At 36.6% G+C, this 24025-nt stretch overlaps 2 protein-coding genes across 4 annotated transcripts in view; both read left to right on the top strand.

Annotated features, from left to right (window-relative positions):
• LOC102920438 (calcium-activated chloride channel regulator 1-like) overlaps positions 1-24025 on the top strand; it is a 93810-nt gene that overhangs the window by 9703 nt on the left and 60082 nt on the right. The window contains 1 exon segment of the mRNA XM_076575337.1: positions 5606-5668. The gene's annotated coding sequence lies outside the window, so the exon portion shown is untranslated.
• LOC102921052 (calcium-activated chloride channel regulator 3A-1-like) lies at positions 6081-21950 on the top strand. 3 transcript variants are annotated; one of them, XM_076575097.1, is made up of 15 exons: positions 6081-6989; positions 7254-7361; positions 9304-9444; positions 9632-9779; positions 10122-10230; positions 11734-11911; positions 13464-13691; positions 15473-15706; positions 16015-16192; positions 17211-17311; positions 17698-17925; positions 18286-18556; positions 19089-19256; positions 19769-20002; positions 21481-21950. In XM_076575097.1, the coding sequence occupies exons 2-15, from the start codon at positions 7269-7271 to the stop codon at positions 21792-21794; spliced, it is 2625 nt and encodes an 874-aa protein (XP_076431212.1). In that variant the 5' UTR covers positions 6081-6989; positions 7254-7268; the 3' UTR covers positions 21795-21950. The 3 variants fall into 3 exon arrangements, with proteins under 3 accessions (XP_076431212.1, XP_015858811.1, XP_076431213.1); XM_016003325.3 differs by lacking the exon at positions 6081-6989 and having other exon boundaries at positions 7015-7361; XM_076575098.1 differs by lacking the exons at positions 6081-6989; positions 7254-7361 and adding an exon at positions 7456-8923.

Below are 24025 nucleotides of genomic sequence, written 5' to 3'. Positions count from 1 at the left end.
AGATCTGGTAGAGTTCTGTGCTGAAACCATCTGGTCCTGGGTTTTTTGTTTGTTTGATTGTTTTTTGTTTTATTTATTTTTTGTTTGTTTGGGTTTTTTGTTTATTGTTTTTTTTTTTTGGTTGGGAGACTTTTAATGATTGTTTCTATTTCCTTAGGTGTTATTGGACTATTTAAATAGTTTATCTGGTCTTGATTTAAATTAGATATGTGGTACCTATCCAAAAAATTACCCATTTCTTTTAGATTTTCCAGTTTTGTCTAGTAGAGGTTTTTGAAGTATAACCTGATGATTCTCTGGATTTCCTGAATGTCTGTTGTTATGTCCCCCTTTTCATTTCTGATTTTGTTGATTTGGATTCTCTCTCTGTGTCTTTTGGTTAGTTTGGATAAGGGCTTGTCTATCTTGTTGATTTTCTCAAAGAACCAACTCTTTGTTTCATTAATTTTTTTGTATTGTTCTCTTTGTTTCTATTTTATTAATTTCACCTCTCACTTTGATAATTTCCTGGCATCTATTCTTCCTGGGAGACTTTGCTTCTTCTTGTTCTAGAGCTTTCAGGTGTGCTGTTAAGTCACTAGTGTGAATTTTCTCCAACTTCTTTATGTGGGCATCTAGTGCTATGAATTTCCCTCTTAGCACTGCTTTCATAGTTTCCCATAAGTTTGGGTATGTGGTGTCTTCATTTTCATTGATCTCTAGGAAGTCTTTAATTTCTTTATTTCTTCCTTAACCCATTGGTGATTCAGTTGAGCATTATTCAGTTTCCATGAGATTGTAGGTTTTCTGTAGTTTTTGTTGTTGTTGAAATCTAACTTTAAACCATGGTGGTCTGATAGAGCACAGGAGGTTATTACAATTGTTTTGTATCTGCTGAGATTTGCTTTGTGGCCAAGTATGTGGTCAATTTTAGAGAAAGTTCCATGGGGTGCTGAGAAGAAGGTATATTCTTTTTTGTTAGGATCGAATGTTCTGTAGATATCTATTAGGTCCATTTGGGTCATGACATCAGTTAAGTCCTTTATTTCTCTGTTAAGTTTCGATTTGGGAGATCTGTCCAGTGGTGAAAGTGGGGTGTTGAGATCTCCCACTATTAATGTGTGGGGTTTTATATGTGGTTTAAGCTTTAGTAATGGTTCTTTTACATATGTGGGTACCCTTGTGTTTGGGGCATAAATGTTTAGAATTGAAACTTGATCTTGGTGGATCTTTCCTGTAATGAGTATGTAATACCCTTCTTGATCTCTTTTGATTGATTTTAGTTTGAAGTCTATTTTGCTGGATATCAGGATGGCTATACCCGCTTGTTTCTTAAGACTGTCTGATTGGAAAGTCTTTTCCCAGCCTTTTATTCTTAGGTAGTGTCTGTCTTTGAATTTGAGATGTGTTTCTTGTATGCAGCAGAAAGATGGGTCCTGCTTTCGTATCCATTCTGTTAGCCTGTGTCTTTTTATAGGTAAATTAAGTCCATTGATATTAAGGGATATTAATGACCATTGATTGTTCATCCCTGTTATTTTTTGGTGGTAGTATGTGTGTACTTCTCTTCTTTGGGGTTTACTGCTATGGCTTTATCTATTGCCTGTGTTTTAGAGGGTCTATCTGACTTCCTTAGGTTGGAATTTTCCTTCTAGTGCTTTCTGTAGGGCTGGGTCTGTGGATAAGTATTGTTTAAATCTGGCTTTGTCTTGGAAAGTCATGTTCATTCCGTCTATGATGATTGAAAGTTTTGCTGGGTATATTAGGCTGGGCTGAAATCCATGGTCTCTTAGTGTCTGCATTACATCTGTGCAGGTCCTTCTGGCTTTCAAAGTCTCCATTGAGAAATTGGGTGTTATCCTGATGGGTTTGCCTTTATAAGTCACTTGGCCTTTTTCCTTTGCTGCTCTTAATATTTTTTCTTTATTCAGTATGTTTAGTTGTTTGATTATTATGTGTCAAGGGGACTTTTATGGGGGGTCTAGTCTGTTTGGTGTTCTATAGGCTTCTTGTATCTTCATAGGCATTTCCTTCTTTAAGTTGGGAAAGTTTTCTTCTATGGTTTTGTTGAATATATTTTCTGTGCCTTTGAGTTGGTATTCTTCTCCTTCTTCTATCCCTATTATTCGTAGCTTTGGTCTTTTCATGGTGTCCCAAATTTCTTGGACATTTTGGTTCATGGCTTTGTTGGCTTTAGTGTTTTCTTTGACTGGTGAATCTATTTCTTCTACTGTATCTTGAACACCAGAGATCCTCTCTTCCATCTCTTGCATTCAGTTGGTTATACTTGCATCTGAAGTTCCCGATCGTTCACTCAGATTTTCTATTTCCAGCATTCCCTCTGTTTGTGTCTTCTTCATTTTTTCTATTTCCCTTTTCAGGTCTTGGACTGTTTCTTTTATTTGTTTCATTGCTTTTTCATTATTTTCTTTCAGTGCTTTATTGTTTTCTTCCAGAACTTTATTGTTTTCTTCCAGGACTTTATTGTTTTCTTCTAATATGTGTGCACTTTCCTCTAGTAGTTATAGTGTTCTTCCCATTTTTTTGTCTTTTCCTCTACACAAGCATCTACCTTCTTCATGATGTTACTCATAAGGCTGTTTTCTTCTGCTTTTTCCAATTTTTGATGTTCAGGTCTAGATGTTAGATGCGGGCTAGGTTCTGGTGATGCTGTATTGCTCTTCATTTTGTTGTATGTACTTCTGCCTTGATGTCTGTCCATCTCCTTGTGGTTCGTTCTTGGTCTTATCAGAGCACTTTGTTCAGACAGAGCTGACAGATTCAGGAAGTTTCACTCTCTTGTCCAGATGGGAGCTCACTTGTCCAAATGGGAACTTGGGGGCAGGATGGGCCCTCTTGTCCAGAAGGGAAGACCGGGGCAGGATGGGAGCTCTCTCTGGTTCAGAAGGGAAGTCCGGGGCCGGATGGGACCTCTCTCTCTCTCTCTGGTCCAGAAGGGAAGTTCGGGGCAGGATGGGAGCTCTTGTCCAGAAGTGAAGTCCGGGGCAGGATGGGAGCCCTCTCTGGTCCAGAAGAGAAGTCCATGGCAGGATGGGAGCTGGTGGCCGGGCTCTAAGTCTCAGGAACTAAACAGTTACTACAATATTGTGGATATAAGCCTGATACATTTACAAATGAGCCTATTAATAGATGATTCACTCCAGGATGGGTAGAACCTATTTATGTTAGTCATTCTCCTTCATATACTTCTAATGTTTTTTCCAGGATTATTTAAACTTTTGTTGCAACTAACATTGTTTTTTGAAAAAGCCTAGGAAATCTAAAAGTACTCCTTTGACAATTAGATCTTCTTTAGGCTACCCTTATGATATACTTGCTGGACAGCCTTCAGATTTAAAAATTGCTAAAATAAAACAATCTTATCAGGTCAATTGTTCTAAATGTATTTTAACTAACTGTGTTGATCCTATGTTAATTAACAACTATTCGGTTATTTTACTACTACAAAGACATTCTTATGTTATGCTTCCTGTAAATCTAAAAGTTGATGCCTGATTTGACAGTACAGCCTTACAAATCCTAAAAAGAGTTAATAAATTAATTAAACCAAAGTGCTTTGTTACAGCTTTAGTTTTAGGCATTAATGTTTTTAATAGACCCCCTTACTTCACTTACAGTCTCAACAGTCACCTTGGTTTCAAACATCAAAACTACACATTTTGTTAATGATTTAAATAAAAATGTCTTTAATACTTTCAAGACAACAAATAATAAATAAAAAACTAAAATTAAAACTTGATGCTTTAAAGGATGTAGTTTTAACACTAGGACAAGAGGTAAAATTATTAAAATTTAACTTTCTACCAAATGCCATGCCAGCTTTTGTTACATATATGTAATGCCATCACCTTATAATGAGAAAAAATAATTAAAATCTTACTAAAAATCATTTAGTAAAAATTAAAAAAACAATATTACTCATGATATGGCTCAGTTACAAAACCAAATTTCCCCTATGAGTAAAACACATGTTAAATCTACTAATTTCAAGAATTTGGCTCAGTCTGTTACTCTGGTTTACAGTCATTAAACCCACTTAAATGGTTACATTAGATTATTGTTGTTGTATTAGTATCAGGAATAATTCTTCTTCTTCTTCTTCTTCTTCTTCTTCTTCTTCTTCTTCTTCTTCTTCTTCTTCTTCTTCTTTTTCTTCTTCTTCTTCTTCTTCTTCTTCTTCTTCTTCTTCTTCTTCTTCTTCTTCTTCTTCTTCTTCCTCTTCTTCTTTTCCTTATTTTCCAGTCATAGTCCAAAGAGTCTTTTCTTCCATCTCTACAGCCAAAACAGATATCTATGAACTTCAATTAAAAAATTAAAAAAACAAAATGAGATGCCACACCAACTCCAGTAGAGTCTGTGTTCACAAGTTCCACAGATTGAGGTGAGAACTTTAAAAGAAGGAGGCCTCCTGGAACCGGTTGTAGAACTCTTGGCTGGAACAAACTATTAAGCAGTAGTTCTCATGGCAATCTATCTGTTTTATCTCTATTTTCTTTTCATATTTACAAGATGGTTCCTGATAGCCTAGGCTGAGATTTCAGGCAAAAAATATGGATAAGAAACCATCCTTTGAGGTGAAGACAGTAGCCATGACCTTATGTCCAAAGAGATCAGTGCTTTACCTCATAAATCATTTACAAAATCATAAAATAGTACAATGATTAAAAAAACCTTTCCCATCAATAAAATTTCATATGACTCTACATATGTCATCAAAAAATGGGCTTAGATATACAATAAAAAGCCTTTAACCAAAAAATTAATAATCTAAATTAACACTTTGAAGATTTAAAAAAATAGGTACTAGTTATTAAACAATAACTAACAATAAAAATTTATTAACCTGTTCCTGGAAATGTGCCATCTGCCTTGGATGATATTATGCACTAACTTGTTCTTGAAAACATACTTTTGGCCATGGATTATTTCATGCTTTACTCTGCCAAATGACAATGATGTTATCTGTCCTAACCATGATTGCTTCACTAAACACATCTTTTAAAAATTTTAATATTTGTTTCACTATGTATAAAAATCCATAATTAAAAACTATATAATACACTCAGATTAAAATTGCCTCTGTGTTAGTGTCTGTCATTGCCAAATCCTTACCCACCTAGCTTTTGAGGACCTTCGTCCCAGGGACTATCATATCCAACTGGGGTGTTCTGTGACAATCATGAGAAGCCATTCCAAACTGGCTTCTTCGAGTTAAGTGGCATCTTTCATTCTGTCTTGTGTTTGAATCCTCTATTAGTCCAAATAATCCATTTACCAGACTTTGAGTTATCAAAGGCAATGCCGGAGTTTTCGCATGTCTATACTTGAAGACAGAGCACTGAGTAAGGAACATGAAGCACGAATTTCTTCCCATGAACTTAGAAGAATAAGGAAAATCAAGGAATAAACAATAATTTATTGAAGTCTATTATGCACCAGAATAGTATGACACAGTCTTTTCTTTATTATTTTATTTGTTTGCTTGCTTGCAACAGGGTCTTACTGTATAAGGCAGAAGTGCCAGCCACTAAATCAAGCTTCACACGTTGTTTCATTCAACCCGTACAACTTTCCCTTCACAGGTATCACTGTTCTTATTTTACAGGTCTCAAAATTGAGGCTGAGAAGCTAAAACAAATGTCTTACCTCCAAGCTAATTTATAATCAAGTAAGGAAAAATATTATGTATGTCAAAATAGCAAAAGCAAGGCCAGTAGTACACAATAATAACAGTTCAAGCAAGTTCAAAGAAAAGAAAATGATTTCTTTAGGAGGATTTTGTAGATGGTACTATAAAATCTTGGTTGGACTAGCAATGATAAGATAATGCTAATCATTAAAGATAAATACACTCCAAGGAGCTACAGGGTTTTTGTTTGTTTGTTTGTTTGTTTGGTTTTGGTTTTGGGGGGGGGGTTGTTTTTGTTTTTGTTTTTGTTTTTTTGGTTTTTCGAGACAGGGTTTCTCTGTAGCTTTGGAGCCTGTCCTGTACTAGCTCTGTAGACCAGGCTGGCCTCAAACTCACAGAGATCCCCTTGCCTCTGCCTCCCAAGTGCTGGGATTAAAGGCATGTGCCACCACACCACGGCCCGGCAGAACTACAGTTTTTACTCTGGCACCCACAGTTCTTTCTCTAGTCTTAGGACAGCTTCTTCATTCCCCATCCCATTTAAACCCTACAAGACAATATTCACACTTTTACAAAATTTACTCATAAATACAGAGAAGCTGATTAGCAAAATAGCCTATAATGTGTAATGTATGCTATTTATTGAGGCTTCTTAGGATTCAGGACACATGCATGAAAATTTTCTATAGCTTAATATATTTAGCATTTCCAACATCTCATAATAATTCAGATATTTCAGAAAAGACAAAGCTTTTCTTTTTTTCAAAAAGAGTCATGCAACCCTAACATAGAAATATGTGACTATTAAGTGACCAGAACAAGGAGTCAGGCTCACATTGATCTGACTCTGGAACCAACTCATAATGACATTGTACAATTAATCAGGCTACGAGGCTCTTTATTCAATCAAATAAAAAGAAAGAAAGAATTCTTAGGTGAAGCATATTAAGTTCTCAAGTTACAAACGGATGTGGAACATTCAATACCATTTGAAAGCTGAAACAAACAGGTAGCTATCATGGAGGTAATAAAAGAAAACCTCCATTTGATCCACAGCCATTTTTGAAGCATTGTGCTTACAGCATTCCCATCTCAAGGACGAATATAAAGTCATAAATCTCTGCCACTCCCACTTAAGTCCTCTTGTTGTTTGCTTTCTAATACAAGCCTTTCCATCTGCTCTTTCCTGGTGCTTTCTTCTCAGTTGCTGGCCTCTCCCTGTAAACACACCGAAGTCTACAGACTTAGACCTCAGGTGCTGCCTGACAATGGTGCTGGTGATGGTGATGCTCATGGCAATGATGAATACCCACAACCATGAGGATAACTACACAAACAACCCAAAAGATGGCTCACTTCAGTAAATACCTGTTGCCTTATCTGTCTTAGAAAGTATAATGAATGTGTTTACCATAATTCCCACTGACATTGAGCAGCTAAATCTGTAGAATGAATGCAATAAGGAAGGTCATCAAGAAATATGAGTATTTCACTATACAGGATCCAAATTCCTGAGTGAAGCAGACACATAAAAACCCTCCTTTCGTAGCTTCCTTACTTAGCATGTCCAAACATGGTGCCAGGTCTGAAGGTCTTTCTGTTCCTCAGCCTGAATCTCTTGCAGGAGGTGAAAAGCTCCATGGTTTCTCTGAGCAACAATGGATATGAGGGTGTGGTCATTGCAATTAACCCCAGTGTGCCAGAAGATGAAAGACTCATCCAAAGCATAAAGGTAAGAAAGGATTTATTATCAGCGTATTTGCATGTCAATAATTCTTTTTACCTAGGCATTTAAACAAACACACAACACACACACACACACACACACACACACACACACACACACACACAAGGTTATACCCTTCCAAAAATCTCTTTGACTGTATTCATCATGACTGCAGTATTATTACAGTCAAGATGAGTATCTGCTTAGTTTTCTATTTTTATTATATATTAACATCAGTGTCCAAGCTCTTAATAAATTATTAGCTAGCTAAGGTAATAGACTTTAGAGCAAGGGGAGAAATGTTCTTATATTTTATCTTAATGGTGTTGCTTTTACAAAATCTATACAGCAAATGTACACTTAAACTCTAGCAGTTTATTGTCTGACACTTTTCTCCAGTTGCTCCCACATGCACATCTTCAGAAAACCTAAATTCCTTACCTATCTTGCCTTAAAGAAAACAAACCTGACACATTTTTGAAGTTGATTTGATTCTAATTTTACTTATAATAAAAGGTTTTTAGAACACAGCACATGTGCTCTATTCTTAGATCCTCTCAGTATTACTAAGATGTGGTCCAGGCGATTCTAACACTTATGTAAATGAGAAATTAAGTGATTTATAGTCATAAAATAAATGACAGAACTGAAACCAGCCAGCCTTTCATAGTTGTAATATTACCACTTGGTAAAACTTTGTCTTTTATTATACTTGATGATAAGGAGAAATTTTTACTATACTTATTTTTTGTTATCTCTTCTCTATGTATAGTGTGTTCATTAATGACAAAGTCAACATCAAGTATAACAATATGCCAAACTATAAATTCTCTAAAATTTATTCTGTAAAATATTCTGTAAAAAAAAAATCTGTAAAATATAAGATTCAGACTGAAAAATCTTATCCGTGCAAGACATTCTGTGCACAATACATTAATTCCCAGGACATTAGGGATAAAACATATAAAGAATAAATCCAAACACTCAACTTTCCACCATTCTCTTGAGTACTAACCCAGGCCACCTTTGGCCATTTGCCCGGGTGTCTTCTCTTCCTTCTTCTCTGGTATGCACTTGCTCCTTGGGTGGCCAGCCACCTTGCTTCTTCTACTCTCTCCTCATCTCAGGCTAAGTGTAGAGAAGTATGACCCTCAGCCTCTTTGGCATTTGTGGTAGCTTTCTAGTGCAGAAAAGCAAAAACCGTCTTCAGTTGCTCTCTGCTGCTGCTGATGCATTGGATTCATTGCTGGTCCTTATAACAGTATTTACCATCTGCATCTGGATCAGCCCCACCTTCTAATAACAGGACAGAGATCTCAGCTTGTTTGTCAAAGCTGCACAGAAGAGGGAGTGCAGCCATTATTGATTGACAGCATTCACTTTTTCACCTTTTTCCAGAACTTTTATAATCTGATCCAGGCTAACAGGAGCAGCAATATGAGGAGAACAACCAGCTTTCTATTCTCATTCCGATTCTCATTCACTGACACTCCAAGTTGAAGCAAGAATTCAGCCATTTCTGCATGTGCAGCTGAGAATGCCCAGTGCACTGCAGATCTGCTGTCCTAGTCAGCTCTAGGATATTGACCATGATCCTCTTTTCCAGCCCCTCCCTTCTGCTGTAGGCTGGGTTCTGACTGATAAGTTAGATGCTTAACCCTCCTTAATTTTCCAAGCATCTCCCACAGACTTCCAATCCTAATTACTTTTATAACTGATCCAGCATCTTTGCTCCTATTGCCAACCTTTACTGCTGACCTCAAGAGGTTACAGGTAAAAGCACACATGAATTTGGGCACGTGTAAAGAAACTTACACATTTAGAAGACTTTGTAAAATTATACTGTTTGAGGGAAGGGGACTTTGATTCAATTCTATTTTGTGTACATACTTTAATGCTAATTTTGTTGTGTGACATTTTTACCACAATGCACTTTAAATTTCATCAGGAAATGGTAACTCAAGCCTCTACTTACCTGTTTGAAGCCACCAAAAGAAGATTTTATTTCAGGAATGTAAGCATTTTAGTCCCAATGACCTGGAAGTCAAAATCTGAGTACTTAACACCAAAACGAGAATCATATGACAAAGTAGGTGTCACATCCCTTTCTTAAATCTTCCTGTGCCTTTTACAGATGAATACATACATTTTGGTAAATGCTAATTGTGCTGGGAGTAAAACTAGTAATACAGCTTTTATGGGTGTAAAAGAGATGATCCTTGTTTGTAAAATCTCACTTCTTGTAATCTGACTGGGTTTGTTCTTCTGCATTTTAGGCAGAAGTCATAGTTGCTGATCCTTATCTGAAATATGGAAATAATCCCTACACACTTAAATATGGACAATGTGGAGACAGAGGACAGTACATACATTTTACTCCAAACTTCCTACTGACTGATAATTTACGAATGTATGAACCCCGAGGTACAAATATATATATATTGTACTTCTTATATCCACTGAGGAAAAGGCAAATGACAACTATTAATGTGGATTTCTAAAATGTAGAGAAAAGTAAATATTAAGTAATACCTTCATTTAGAAATATGTTGATTATAATCAACCTGTTGTATATATAAAGTTGATAATTAAATGAGCCATTTGTTGATTTCATTTCCATTTTATCTTTTTTGGGCTAATGAAAAATATTGATTTCTAGAGGTCTCCAGCTCAGGTTAGCAGATGAGCAAGAAATTCAAAGTAGAAGGAAAATCATCCTTAAATTATTTCAACTACAGCTTTATAGATGACAATCTTCTCTCTCAGGCAGAGTCTTTGTCCATGAGTGGGCCCATCTCTGGTGGGGAGTATTTGATGAGTATAACAGAGACCGGCCCTTCTACATGTCTGAAAAGAACACTATTGAAGCAACAAGGTATCACAGTGTGACCTAATCTGACTCTAAAACTTCCTCTTTACGGCTCTTCAGCATTTTCTATTTGGTAGTACGAGTACAATTCTAGGGTTAGATTTACTCAAACCCTATGTATGAACTGGTAAGATGTTTAACTTGACTTTTAAATTAAAAGTAGCAAACACTTAGAATATTGAGGAAGTCTTGAGAACAATAGGAACCAGTGTCTGGAGAAAATAATTCTATGAGAGAATATCAGTTAGATCAGGGAGGATGCTAGAGAACCCTCTACTCCCATCCCCTTGTGATGTGTGGTGTGTCAAGCTGCCTTGAGTCTTGCACACAGGTGCTGTTTTGGGCTCCTCTCAGCAAGGCCTCCTATCCCAACTATCAACCCCACAAAACTATCCCTTGCCTAGACAATGCCTATTCAACCTTTATCTATTTCTCCTCTTGGTCTCTCTGTTCCTCCCATTGGAGTTTAGATGCCCTGAAGAGTTTCCAGAGAGCATGTGTGTGCCTCCTCAGACTTCTGCTAACCAGGCTTAGCCATCCAGGAGATTTGTTTTCTCCTAATAGAGTTGAAGATCCTAGAGACTATGGGTTTTGTTTTGTTTTGTTTTTGTATTTCTCTAACAAGATCAAAACTAAGCAAAGGATTATCAAATGATAAGTATTTAAAACATTAAACAAATGAATGCATTTCCCTATCATCAGTTATGAAAAGATATATATTAGTGAAAACAATGTCCCTGCACTATTCCCAGAAACTTTGAGTCTCATCATGTATAAAATAACCTTCTTGGACAACCCTAGAGCCATCTTTCTTGAAAGACATCACAACCACTATTATCCTTGCAACACAAACAAACTGTGACATGAACTAATGTCATGAAGTATGAATAGGAAGAAATTATACACATAAAGAAGGTTTTAGAATCCTTTTCATATTCTCTGACAGGGATCTGGCAACTATCTTTGTCGTGAAGCCCAACAGTTTGATGCCTGTGTCCTTTCAGTTCTTCCATTAGCAGCTTAATGGCTATAAAAATGTAAACTACAAATTACTATACCGAATTTAAAACCATATAATTTATACATAGAAATTTAAGATTTTAAACATATTTTGACTTCCTCTCCTAACTGAAAAAAAATCCTCTGTAACTCTTAGCTAATTTAATCTTTATAATATCCATATAAGTTTGAAATTACTATCTTATCCCACAACCACAGAGGAAATATTTTTATTGATTATATTACTAAAACCAAGGGTGTGGACAGGTAATCACTGCGCCTACTTTTGTCAAAATGAAATGCTTGTGCATGACCAGAGTTGTCACTGAGAAAAAGACTTCAGAACATTGGTCTTTATTGCTGACTTGCCTAGGTTCAATTTAAAAACAGAATGTGTGGCTTCAAAACAGGGGCTGATGGTGTACCTTTGTGGTAGAGGGCTTGCCTAGCATGTACAGGCCATGGGTTCAAGAGCTTGCACCACAAAATAATCCAATTCTTTTATCATAGATGTTCCACTCATGTTTCTGGCAGAATCATGGTCATGGAATGTCAGGGAAGCAGCTGCAAATCAAGGAAATGCTGGCGAGATTCAAAGACAGGACTGTATGAGCCCAAATGTACATTTATCCCAAACAAAGCCCAAGCTGCCAGGGACTCCATAATGTTCATGCAAAGTCTTGATTCTGTAAGTATTTTCCATTTACTCAAGAAAGAATCCTTGCAAAGTATTAAGTGATGAAGCTATAAGTCTATGATAGTAAGCATCCCCACAACGAGAAAGAAAAGCACTCATTCAGCCCATGTCAAGGGTGTCTGGATAGTATCCTACCCCTTCTTATTAAGCTGTTCATTATCTTCAAATGTAGCTCTGTACCCTTCTTAGTGAGTCACATAACTTCTTAAATCCTTCTCTCACTGATGTCTATTGGACCTGTGTGCAGAATAACAACCTTACTTTAATGTTTCTCCCAAGTGTTTATTCATATCACTCCCAAAGTAATCTACAATGGAGTTTTCAGCTGACATGTAGATTTTCCACTTTCTGCTCACTAAAGCTTAACAAACCATTATAAAATGATAATATTTGGGATATATACATGGCCCTGCCTCCATAAAATAGAGAGATATAAGAACAAAAGTTCACAGAGATAATGGTTTAAATACATAGTTTGATGGGTATCAACAAATGTATTAGTCAATAAACTTGACATAGAAACCCACCCTGTCCTTCTTAAGATGTAGCTGAGAGAACACTACTAAATATCACACTTAGTTCCCTTATTTTAAAAATGAAATTTAAATATTTGTTTCCCATTGTTATTGTTATGTTTATAAAGTCTAATATAAATAAGTTTAAGCTCAGTGCTTGATTCAAGGTAGGTACAAAACAAGCCTTAAATTTTTATCTTAAAATGGATATTTTCAAAATATCTAGTCATCTCTTTCCCTAGGTAAGTCCAATCTTTTTAATTTTTAATTTTTACTTGACAGATAATAAATTTATGGGATACAACGTGATATTTCAATAGACCGACAGAATGTCAAATGATGAAATAGGACTAAATAGCATATTCATTACCTTAAAGATTTATGCTCTTTCTTGTGGTAATAACATTCAAAATCCTCTCCGGCAGAGGATTTTCGGGGTTTATAGTAATAAAAACATCTACTGGAAGAATTATTAAATGCCATTCATCGCTACAAGAAATGTCTACATCTCTTATACTTTTATTATTTTTCAAGGGTATTGCTTATATGTGTCATTCTTCAGCACTAATAACAAGCTCCATGGCTAGAAGAACTGTCCTCAAGTTTCTGGGCCAACAATGGAGATATGGAGCATTGACAATAAAGGACTGCCATCTCTCCTATTCCACTTTTAGGGGACAGAAATTACCAGAAGCCATAACACTCTTCCTGTAAATATAATTCAGAATGGGAGATCCTCAAAAGTTTAGATGAGGAAACAAGAAGGTGACTTAATCACATGACCAACCTCCATTCTTCATTGATGATCTAACTTTAAAATCTCCAAAAAGTGTTAGCTGTGTGTATTGATAGTATGACTCACTTGCACTAGAGGTATGTAAAAATGTATGTCCAAACACCTGATTATAAAGTTATTCTCATCAGGAGACAAATCCTGTTCAGGATGCACAAGGTAGCTAACTTTATATTTGGAAAAGAAGGTGATCCCTTACAAGTTTTTACAATATTGTGTTTGAATTTTTTTTCAGGTGAATGAATTTTGCACAGAAAAAACCCACAATAGAGAAGCCCCAAACCTACAAAACAAAATGTGCAATTACAGAAGCACATGGGATGTAATCAAGAAGTCTGCTGATTTTCAGAATTCCTCTCCCATGATAGGAACAGAAGCCCTGCCCAGACCTGCATTTTCACTGCTGAAGTTCAAACAGCGGATAGTCTGCTTGGTGCTAGATAAATCTGGAAGCATGAAATTTGTAAGACACTTTTTGCTGACACTCTCAAGTTAAGTATTAAAGTTAAATACAGAAATATAACTTAATTTTATCTTAGTTGTAATAAACTAACACACATATGTTTATGCCAATGAAACAAGATAAAAAAGGATGGTTAGAAGGAGGTTATAAGATTATGGATAACTTTATCTCATAACTTTTAATTCTAACTAAAAAAAGTTTAATTGCACACACACAGAAAAATAAAGTCAGGTGAAATTGCAACCTACCAAGATCTCTTCTCAAAAAAGAGTAAGGAAAGGAAAAAATGGAAACTATCCATGATTCCACCATTGAACATATCACTTCATACATTCCTTATTCTCAATGTCTACATTTTTCTTCAAAAATGCAATTATATTTTGTGTGTATTATAATCTGATCTTTTACATAATATGCCTTAAAAACTCCCCATGTGAAAAAGGATTCTGTGAAAGATTTTCATAATTATGTCATGTTTACTGAAGCAGTAAGTTCAGGGCTTACATGGGTCTACACCAGGTCCTCTGCATATATAGTATAGTTATTCACTTAGTATTTTTATGGGACTCCTGACTGTGAGAATAAGTGGGTCTCTGACTCTTATGCATGCTCTTGGGACTCTTTCCCATATGTTGGGTTGTCCTGTCCAATAACAATATGACAGTTTTGCTTCATCCTGTTATATTTTATTTTGTCATGTTTGTTGTCTTTTAGAAGCCTTTCTTTTCTAATGAGAGACAAAAAGGGAGTAGATCCAGAGATAAGGAGGAACTGGGAGGAGTAGAGGGAGGAAACACTATATCAGTATATATTGTATGGGGAAATAATTTATTTTCAATAAGAAAATGGAATAAAAGAATTATGTCATATTTAATAATTATGTTATATGATCATGCCCCTGTAGTTGACAATCTTTGATGATTTTCTACTTGGTATTTATTAAAATATATATTTTAAAAAATATTTCAATCAGGTAAATTATTTAATAGATTGTTACATAAAAAGGTAAGAGTTTTACAAATATAATATCTAGTGGTTTTAAGGTTTATTTATTTATTTTTATTTATTTATTTATTTATTTATTTTTTTTTGGTTTTTCGAGACAGGGTTTCTCTGTGTAGCTTTGCGCCTTTCCTGGAACTCACTTGGTAGCCCAGGCTGGCCTCGAACTCACAGAGATCCGCCTACCTCTGTCTCCCGAGTGCTGGGATTAAAGGCATGCGCCACCACTGCCTGGCTTAAGGTTTATTTTTATGTGTATAAGTGTATTGTCTGTATGTGTGTATGTGAACCACTTGTGTCTCGTGCCTGAAAAGCCAAAAGAGGCCATCAGATCCTCTGAAAGTGGAGGTACAGTGTGAGCCATATCTGGGTTCTGACAACTGAACCCAGATTCTCTGCAAGAGCAGAAAGAACTCTTTTTTGTTTTTTGTTTCACTTTTGTTTTTGTTCAGTTATTCTTTTGTTTTTACATCCCAACCAAAGTTTCTCCTCCACCCTCGCCTACCCCCTCCCCAATCCATTCTTCCTCCTCTGTTTCTCTTCAGATAGAGGTGGGAAGTCTTAACCCCTGAGCTAATTATCAAACCTCCAAACTGATTTTATTTCATAGATTTCATTTTTTAATGACATGAAGAAGCTAAAGTTTAAAATACAGCAAAGAATTATTACCAAGATCTATGGTCTTTGGTGATTCTTGTCTTTTACCAATCTCACAAGGTTTCAAGAGACTCCTGGGTTCTTCATATGTCTATATATACTATATACACATTTCTTTACAGGGAAACCCTATCTCTCGTCTCACCCGAATGAACCAAGCAGCAGAGCTGTTCTTAATTCAAATTATTGAAAAGGGATCCTTGGTTGGCCTGGTCACATTTGATAGCACTGCTACAATCCGAAACCTTCTAGCAAGAATGACCAGTGAGAAGTCCTACCTAGAGATCAGTGCAAACCTGCCTCGACAAGTCGGGAATGGAACTTCAATTTGCAATGGACTCAGAAGCGGATTCCAGGTTAAAAAAGAAAATTAATTACTGTCACTTGCCATTGACCACTTTTAACTTTTAGCGAGGGTGGTGAGCTCCTGAGCTCCTCATATATGATATTCTAACCTGATAAAAACAAGTCATCTGCAAGAAGAGAAAAGTAGCCTTCCTGCTCTCTGCAGCCCCTCTGTGTCCTGCTAGAAGACTAGGCAAATCCAGACTCCGGCTCGGGCAGAAGCCCAAGGTCTCCTCCAACTGAAAGACAGTTTATTCTTGCTTTTCATTTATTCAGAAATCATTTTTCTGTGATTAGTAACGTGGCTTTTCCCATTCAGGCAATTACCTCCAGTAACCAGAGGACTTCCGGCTCTGAGATCATATTGCTGACAGATGGGGAAGATGACCAGATAAGTTCATGCTTTGAGGAAGTCAAAAGCAGTGGTGCCGTCATCCACACCATCGCTCTGGGGCCTTCCGCTGCTAGAGAACTGGAGACCTTGTCCGACATGACAGGTACAACTTCGGAAGTGTTTGGACAATCGTCTGTAGTCTGTCCTGCCGCACATGTTCTTCTCCATATGCTGAAAACTGCTCAAAAATTCCCTGTCTCGAAATTCATCTTCTCTTGTTCCCACTCGGGTTCTTTTCTCCCCGCCCCTCACTCCTCTGTATGTGAACTTCTCAGGTTCTTCCTTATTGATTGTCACCGTTCATTCTGCTCCCCATTTCAACCAATACCGCTAATCAGAACCTTGTTTCTCTATGGTTTCTCAACTGCGTCCAAAACTATTTCTCAGTTTAAAGACACATTCAATCCCACAGAAAATGTTTGGACATCCCAATTTTATGGAAGGGCAAATGGACACCTAGAGGCTGTAAATGCTTTGCCTGAAAGGCCTGACTACCCGTTCAGGGCTCATTCCATCTTGGAGTGTTTCTGTCAGGTCCCAGTGCATCCTAAGCCTTGTGTGGCTACTGCAGTTATCACCCAGATGGACTTCCTGACACTTACTAGTTCCATAAGTATTAATGAACACCATATTTTAAGCAATCATTTCTCCTCTGTAACCTATTCTTTCTCAGCTTCTTACATGTAAGTAATCTCCCTCTTCCTTTGTTTCCATTGTCTATTTTCATCAATCTTTACTTTGTCCTAAACGGTCAATATTTAATTATCATTGATGTGGTTTTGATCCAACTAGAAAATAAGCCATTAGCTTCTAAGAACTGGTTTAAATTTCATTTCTGTAGTATTGTATTGCATTCAGGCTTTGCTAAGATAGCATGCACTTCTATTTAGTGGCTGATTATCAATCAAAAACAATTTTAATTCCTTAATTTCCCTTTGTTCTTATCACACTTCCTTTGAGCAAGGTTTTAGTAATTGTAGAATTCTGCGTGGGACACTACAACACTGAGGATCTTGCAAAGTAATGTTTTGTGGAGTGTAACTAAACATCTGAAATAGAGGGTTAAATAGATCAATGACAGCACAAGTAACTAGGCTTTCCCATTGAAAACTCCCCTTCAGGAGGGCTTCGCTTTTATGCCAATCACGATGTGAATGGCCTCATGGATGCTTTCAGCGGGATTTCATCTAGAAGTGGCAGCATCTCTCAGCAGGCTGTGCAGGTCAGCAAAAACCTTTGTCTTCTCACTGTTGTAATAAACTCCTATTATCCTAATTACTAACTAGTCTTCTCTAACAAATAACTCTTCCTTAAAAAACGGTTCTGTTGTATAGAGGAAGCACTTCCTTACTGAATTGGTTCCCATGGCTTACACATGCCTCATCTCCTCCAGTCCTTTATTCTTTATAATATTATTTTTACTCTTTATAATTTTTGTAAATTTAATTTTAATAATTTAATTTTTTCCTTACCTATTATTTTACTGAAAAAAATTTTAGCTATTTTAACTGAAATATTTTTTAAATCCAAAATCGAACTGCTAAATCTTAAAATTCAATAATAATAACATAGGGGGTTTTGTATGTTTGTTTTTTATTTCTGTAACAGTTGGAGAGCAAAGCCTTGAATATTAAAGGGAAGGAATTGATATACGGTACAGTACTGGTGGATAGTACCATTGGCAATGACACATTCTTTGTTATCACCTGGACAATACAAAAGCCAGAAATTATTCTTCAAGATCCAAAAGGAAAAAAATACACAACTTCAGATTTCCGAGGTGATGATAAGCTAAATATTTTCTCTGTTCGACTTCGAATACCAGGCATCGCAGAGGTAATCTATTCTTTGGTTTTCATTAATTATCAGTTTGTATTAGAAAATAAAGCCCCTTCTGTGTTCTCAATGCTAAAACAGTAACAGATAAGTCATCTTAAAAATAATCTTAATAGAACACATAGGGATTCATACCCATGTTATTAGTTTATGAAATCAGATATTAAAATCATTACTTAGGCTGAGGCAGTGTCTGAGTGGTGTACTAGCTTAACTTGCATGAGGCCCTGGCTGCGTCATCATCATCAAACTAGTAATCATTATTCTTCTTTTTACATTTCTAGGTAATTATATATCCTAAGCACAGAATAAGAAAACACTATCAAAGCAACTAATATATGTTTGTTTGTTTGTTTTCAGACAGGAACTTGGACCTACAGCCTCTTTAATAAGGCTGGCAAATCTCAGTTGCTAACAGTGACGGTGACCACTCGAGCAAGAAGTCCTACCACTCCCCCAGTAATTGTAACTGCTCACATGAGTCAAAACACAGCACAGTACACTAAACCAATGATTGTGTATGCACGAGTCAGCCAAGGGTTTCTGCCTGTTCTGGGAGCCAATGTCACAGCCACTATAGAAGCTGAAGATGGACATCAAGTCACACTGGAGCTCTGGGACAACAGGGCAGGTAATGGGAACCCGCGTTGACACCACAGCATTTAAATTCTCTCTCTGGACTCTATCTCAATGCTTCCTCTGTAGGCTTAAAAACTGTATTTCAAAGTGAATGGAATCTAGTTGTAATGTGTCAAACCTCTGCACAGATGTAAACACCATCATCATCTTCAGAGCTGGTGAGCAGTTTTACTTGAACCATGGAAGGAAGTTGAGTACAGTTCTTCTCCATCTCCATTGTCAGTTTTAATGTACTTCATTTTCTCTATATTCTCTTATCTTGGTAAGTTTCTTATACGAAATAAGAACAGCTATTACTAAACAAATGTGCACCACAAAAGGAGTGAACACCTACTGTGAATTACTCCAACACTACAGGGTCATCATGTGACCAAGACAAGCTTTGAAGCAAAACGTGTGACTCTAGGATTCATGTACTTGAAACTGTGCTATCTTATCTATGAAATCACTCACATCACCTGCGCTCACAGTCACAACTGTCATTTTTCTAACTAGATGACTAATTCTTACATTCCATTGCCAAGGTGCTGATACACTCAAAAATGATGGCGTCTACTCAAGATACTTTGCAGAGTACCATGGAAATGGGAGATACAGCTTAAAAGTCAGGGTCAAGGCAAGAAAAACCGCCACTAAAGTAAATTTAAAACAACCAAACAAGGCTCTATATGTACCTGGCTATGTTGAAAATGGTAAGTAACATCCAAACAGAAATATGTGTGGTTTTAGGTCTAATGAATACAACAAACATCAAAAACCATAATAGACTACTGAAAATCCAGGCATGTAATTCCTTTTAATCATCTGAATGTTTCAAAGTCAAACTCAGGTCAGTGGATTTGTAGACCATATTTCTGCATATTTTGTTAATACCCCTTCAAGTCATCATTCCATTTACATCGATAAAGCTCACTCAGCATCTTTATGATGCAGGCTCTGTGCTTGGTGCTAGAGCTGCAAATATGGAAGAAACAACTTGTGTCCCCAAAAAAATTTACAGGTGAATGTTAGATATAGTTTAACTAAAATTTAACATCCCCTTTTTCATTTCAAAATGATGTTAAAGAAGATTTTTTTTCACTAAACGTTGTACTTTTCAATATCTGCTGCTAATCAACATTAGCACTGAGTAGCTTCAGGATCAACCTACAAGAACAGACATGAAAACATAGAAAGTTACTTTTTTTTTTTTGCGGGGGTGTAGATGAAATTATATGGAATCCACCTGAACCTGAGTATCCAGACAACACAGACACTAGTGTGGCAGGCAGAGTAAACACTGGAGGGTCCTTCACTGTGTCTGGAACACATCCTGGTGGTGACGATACTCCTCCTGGGTTCCCACCCAGTAAAGTGACAGATCTGGAAGCCCAGTTTGAGGGAGATCATCTTCACCTTACGTGGACTGCCCCTGGCAACGTCATTGACAAAGGAAAAGGTAATTTGGATGTTGGGTTTTAAAATGTTCTAAAAGAAAGCCCATTATCTTCATTTGCTAAAACTTCTCCAAAGTCTTCTTTATGGGTAATATTTATGAAGTGGCTATAATAGCCCATTATTCACCTACTTTCAAATATAAAAACTTAAACCCAAAAAGATACAAGTTGAATCAAATTATCCATGTTTTAATAATTTAAAATTCTAATGCAGTTTTTTCAGATTTTTATCAAATTGTTGCTTTCAGTTTGAACTATTTTTAAATTACATGAGAAGAAGTAACACCATTCTGTTGGGTTCTATTAGTGTAAACAAGGGCAATTTTCTAAGCATTTCTGTCTTTGCTCAATTTTGTTCAATTATTGTTCAGTTTTGAACATTATAAGGTTCTCTGGAACAAGGTCTACTCTTAGAAATCAATTAAGTACGAAATACACATAGGTAAAGAGATAACTCGGGATAGATGATAGATGATAGATAGATACATCAACCTAAATAAAAAACAATGTTTGTGTGAAGAATGGTTGAATGGATAAGACTTATCAGTGGAGAAACTAAATGTTAAACATAATTAAGGGATAAAAAAATCAAAGTTACTTACCACATATTTTAAGCATATCCTACAATATCTAAAAACATAAAAAAGTATTTATGCCAAATAAGAGCTACAAATAATTTATTCTCACAATTCAGAAGCTAGTTTATGTCACTTTCTCTGTTAGACTTCCAAAGTCAGTGTGAAATTCAGTACTCATGTAGGCATCTGCCTTTCCTTTCCAGCAGCTAACATTCCAGTCACATGTTCATTAAATACTTACTAAATTGTTCTAAACACTTTTCATTCGTTATCATTTACAAATCTCTCTTCAGAATATCAGCAGTCAAAAACTTTCTGTTGAATTAATCAAATGACTAAGTCTCTGTTTTACACTTTTAAAAATGGAGGCGAGAAGGATGACAGGTGTAAACTCAAGATGCGGTCGAGGCCGCACTAGGTCCCGAGCACATTAGTGTAATTAGTGCTCATCCGGCTTCTGTGCCTTTGACTCAGCCTCATCTCTTCTCTGGTCTCTCACTGAGTGCCCCATCCCCACCCCATTACTCCTTCTTTCAACTTCATAAAAAGTCACAGAAGATACTCACGGTCTTTACTGCACATGAACATTATGTGTTCCTTGTTTTAACTTAAAACTGAGTTCAGCTCTTTCTACGTCCTTCTAAAAAGAAACCTGGACTCTGGGTGGCGGGCTGGTATTACCGATACTGAATTATCTTTTCTGTGATTTTTGTAACTGGACATTTTTGAAATAACTGTTCATATACTTGTCTTTAAAATCGGTGAGATGAGATAACCAGATACAAAGTGTACCTGGGCTCTCCATCACTAAAGCTCAGCATGCAAGTCTGGTAACTCCTACACAGGCGCAGTGCAGTGCAGAGAACCGTCCTCATAACTCTTTACGCCTGTCTCTTTTCCAGTGCATAGATACGTCATCAGAATGAGTAAGCATTCTTTGGATATAGAAGAAGATTTTAACAAGGCTACTTTAGTGAATACTCATTTTCTGATTCCTAAAGAGGCTGGCTCAAGAGAAAATTTTAAATTCAAACCAGAAAATATTGAAAATGGTGCCAAACTCTACATTGGGATTCAGGCCTTCAATGAAGCCAACCTCAGATCAGAGGTCTCCAACATTGCCGAGGCTATCAAGTCTATTCCTGGTTTGGGTACCAAAATCCCCACACCCAGTTTGACAATTTTTCTATTTGTTGCAACTTTATTCAGATTTTAAACTGGAAATTGTAGCAGAACTAAAATTCTATCATATTTAGAATTAATTTACTATCCTATTGTCTACTAAACAATCTCTGTAACATAAAAGTGAATGTTCAGTGTTGTAAATTTTGTATTTGAGTCGATTAAAACCAACTAAGTTGCTCTATATAAATCAGAGTATTTTCTTAAAATCTAACTTTGAAGAGTACGAGTTAAATTGAATAACTTATTTTCCAAATGTTAATATAGCAAAAGCTATTAAACTAAATATAACATGGAATTTTATAGAAATACATGCACAAAGAAACAATGTAAAACTCAGAAAGAGAAAATGATGTCTGTTTGAAACATATCCTGTGTCATATATCATTTTCAGATAGACTGAAGGCTCAGGTATAATGACATAAGCCTTTAATGCCACCCTTCTGGAAGCTGAGGCAGGCAGGTCTCTGCTGAGTTCCAGAACAGTCAAGACTACTTAGTGAGACCCTGCCTTGAAGAAGAAAATTAAACCAAAGCTGAATGGCCTGACATAAAACTCAAGACTGCCCTGTGAGCAGCTGTAACCTACCATATGACATACTCTCTCCCTTAGGCTTCAGTTTTCACCCCAAAGCCTTCTTCCTGGCTTTCTTCCCCTTGAGAAATTGCTCTATGACTCTGGGTTTCCTGGTGCTATGCTACAACTCTCTACAGAACTTTTATCACTCTACTTTGTATTTTGAATATTATTTTATTCCAATTTTACCCATGAAATATGGTGATATTTTATTTGTACTAAAATGTGATTTGTATGTTAATAAATAAAGTTGCCCAGGGTTAGAGATATTAGCAAAGCATAGCAGAAACTGGGCAGTTGGTGGTGCATGCCTTTAATCCCAGCACTTGGTAGGCAGAGCTAGGTAGATCTCTGTGTGTTCAAGGATACATCTAGCATTGGAGACACACGCCTTTAATCTCAATACCAACCATAGAAGACCTAGAGGTCTGTACAGACAGGCAGTGACTAGGAGGTCATGTGGTTGGGTTTACAACCAATGAGAAGGCAGAACAGAAACACTATAAAAAGACAGACACACAGGAAGTAGGTCTCTTTCGGAGAGGTAGGACCACCAGGACAGTGAAGGGTAAAGTTTTTAGCTCTTAGCTATTGCTCTGATCTCTTGGCTTTCATCTCTGTATTGGCTCTGTGTTACTTATTTAATAAGATGGTTGGTTACATCTACAAATGGTGCCCAACGTGGAGAGAATCCATTAAAAACCGCTTGGCTTGGCTTGGCTTGGCATCAGGTCCGGTATCCCGTGTGGGTGGCCCAGCTCCCTAGTTCAGGGCCAGTTTGGCTTGATCTCAGGCAGGACTGACTGTAGCCCCAAGTGGTTAGCTGCAGCTGGAATACTTGCTTAAAGCCGGTGCTACAAACAACTCAGGCCTGCCCTGCCGAACAGGGCCCCTGCCTGTAAAGCCAATACACGTGGTCGGAGCTTAATGAAGTCGGAGCCCAGGCTTGACTTGGCTTAAGCAGGAACATGTGGCTGGATTTAACCTTTTAGCCAAACCTTGTGGCTACTCTTTCTTTCTTTCTTTTTTTCTTTCTTTCTCTCTCTCTCTCTCTCTCTCTCTCTCTCTCTCTCTCTCTCTCTCTCTCTCTCCCTCTCTCTCCCCCCCCTCTGGATTCACACCTTGGACACTAGGTGGCTGTTTTGAAATTCCCTCAGATTTCTACTGATCTACAGAGACTTGGAAAGTCAATTAAAATATCAGATATTTTTAAAGGAAACTATTTAAAAGAGAATTTTATTCCACATTAAAAAAATGGGTTTTATGTATATATTGGAACATAATTGGGCTTTGTTTGAAATTTTAGCCAGTCTGACAATGGAACAACTATATGAGAAGATTAATATTGATCGAATTATGCACTTTATTACTTTTCTTATCCTCATTTTACTATTTAAAAAGATAGTGAATTTAAGTGCCAGGATAAAAGTTTTAGAAAAACCTGTTAAAATGTATTATAGAGAAATTCAAATTCATACAGAAGAAATTTAACAGTGAAATTGTTTCAAGATTGGATCATAAGGTTAGAGAAAAAAAGCCTGTTTTCACACAGTCACCCTTAACTTATGCAGTAACTGTACAACAGTTACCTGATCAAGTGAACACACAAAATATTTGGGCTCCAATTGAAATGTTAGATTTACAAAGATTTAAGGAGGCAATAGTATCTTATGGCATGCATTCCCCAT

Source organism: Peromyscus maniculatus, chromosome 6 (assembly GCF_049852395.1).
Source record: "Peromyscus maniculatus bairdii isolate BWxNUB_F1_BW_parent chromosome 6, HU_Pman_BW_mat_3.1, whole genome shotgun sequence".
NCBI lineage: Eukaryota > Metazoa > Chordata > Mammalia > Rodentia > Cricetidae > Peromyscus > Peromyscus maniculatus.
Note: the sequence above shows the minus strand (reverse complement) of the source record. Positions and strands in the feature narration are given on the sequence as shown.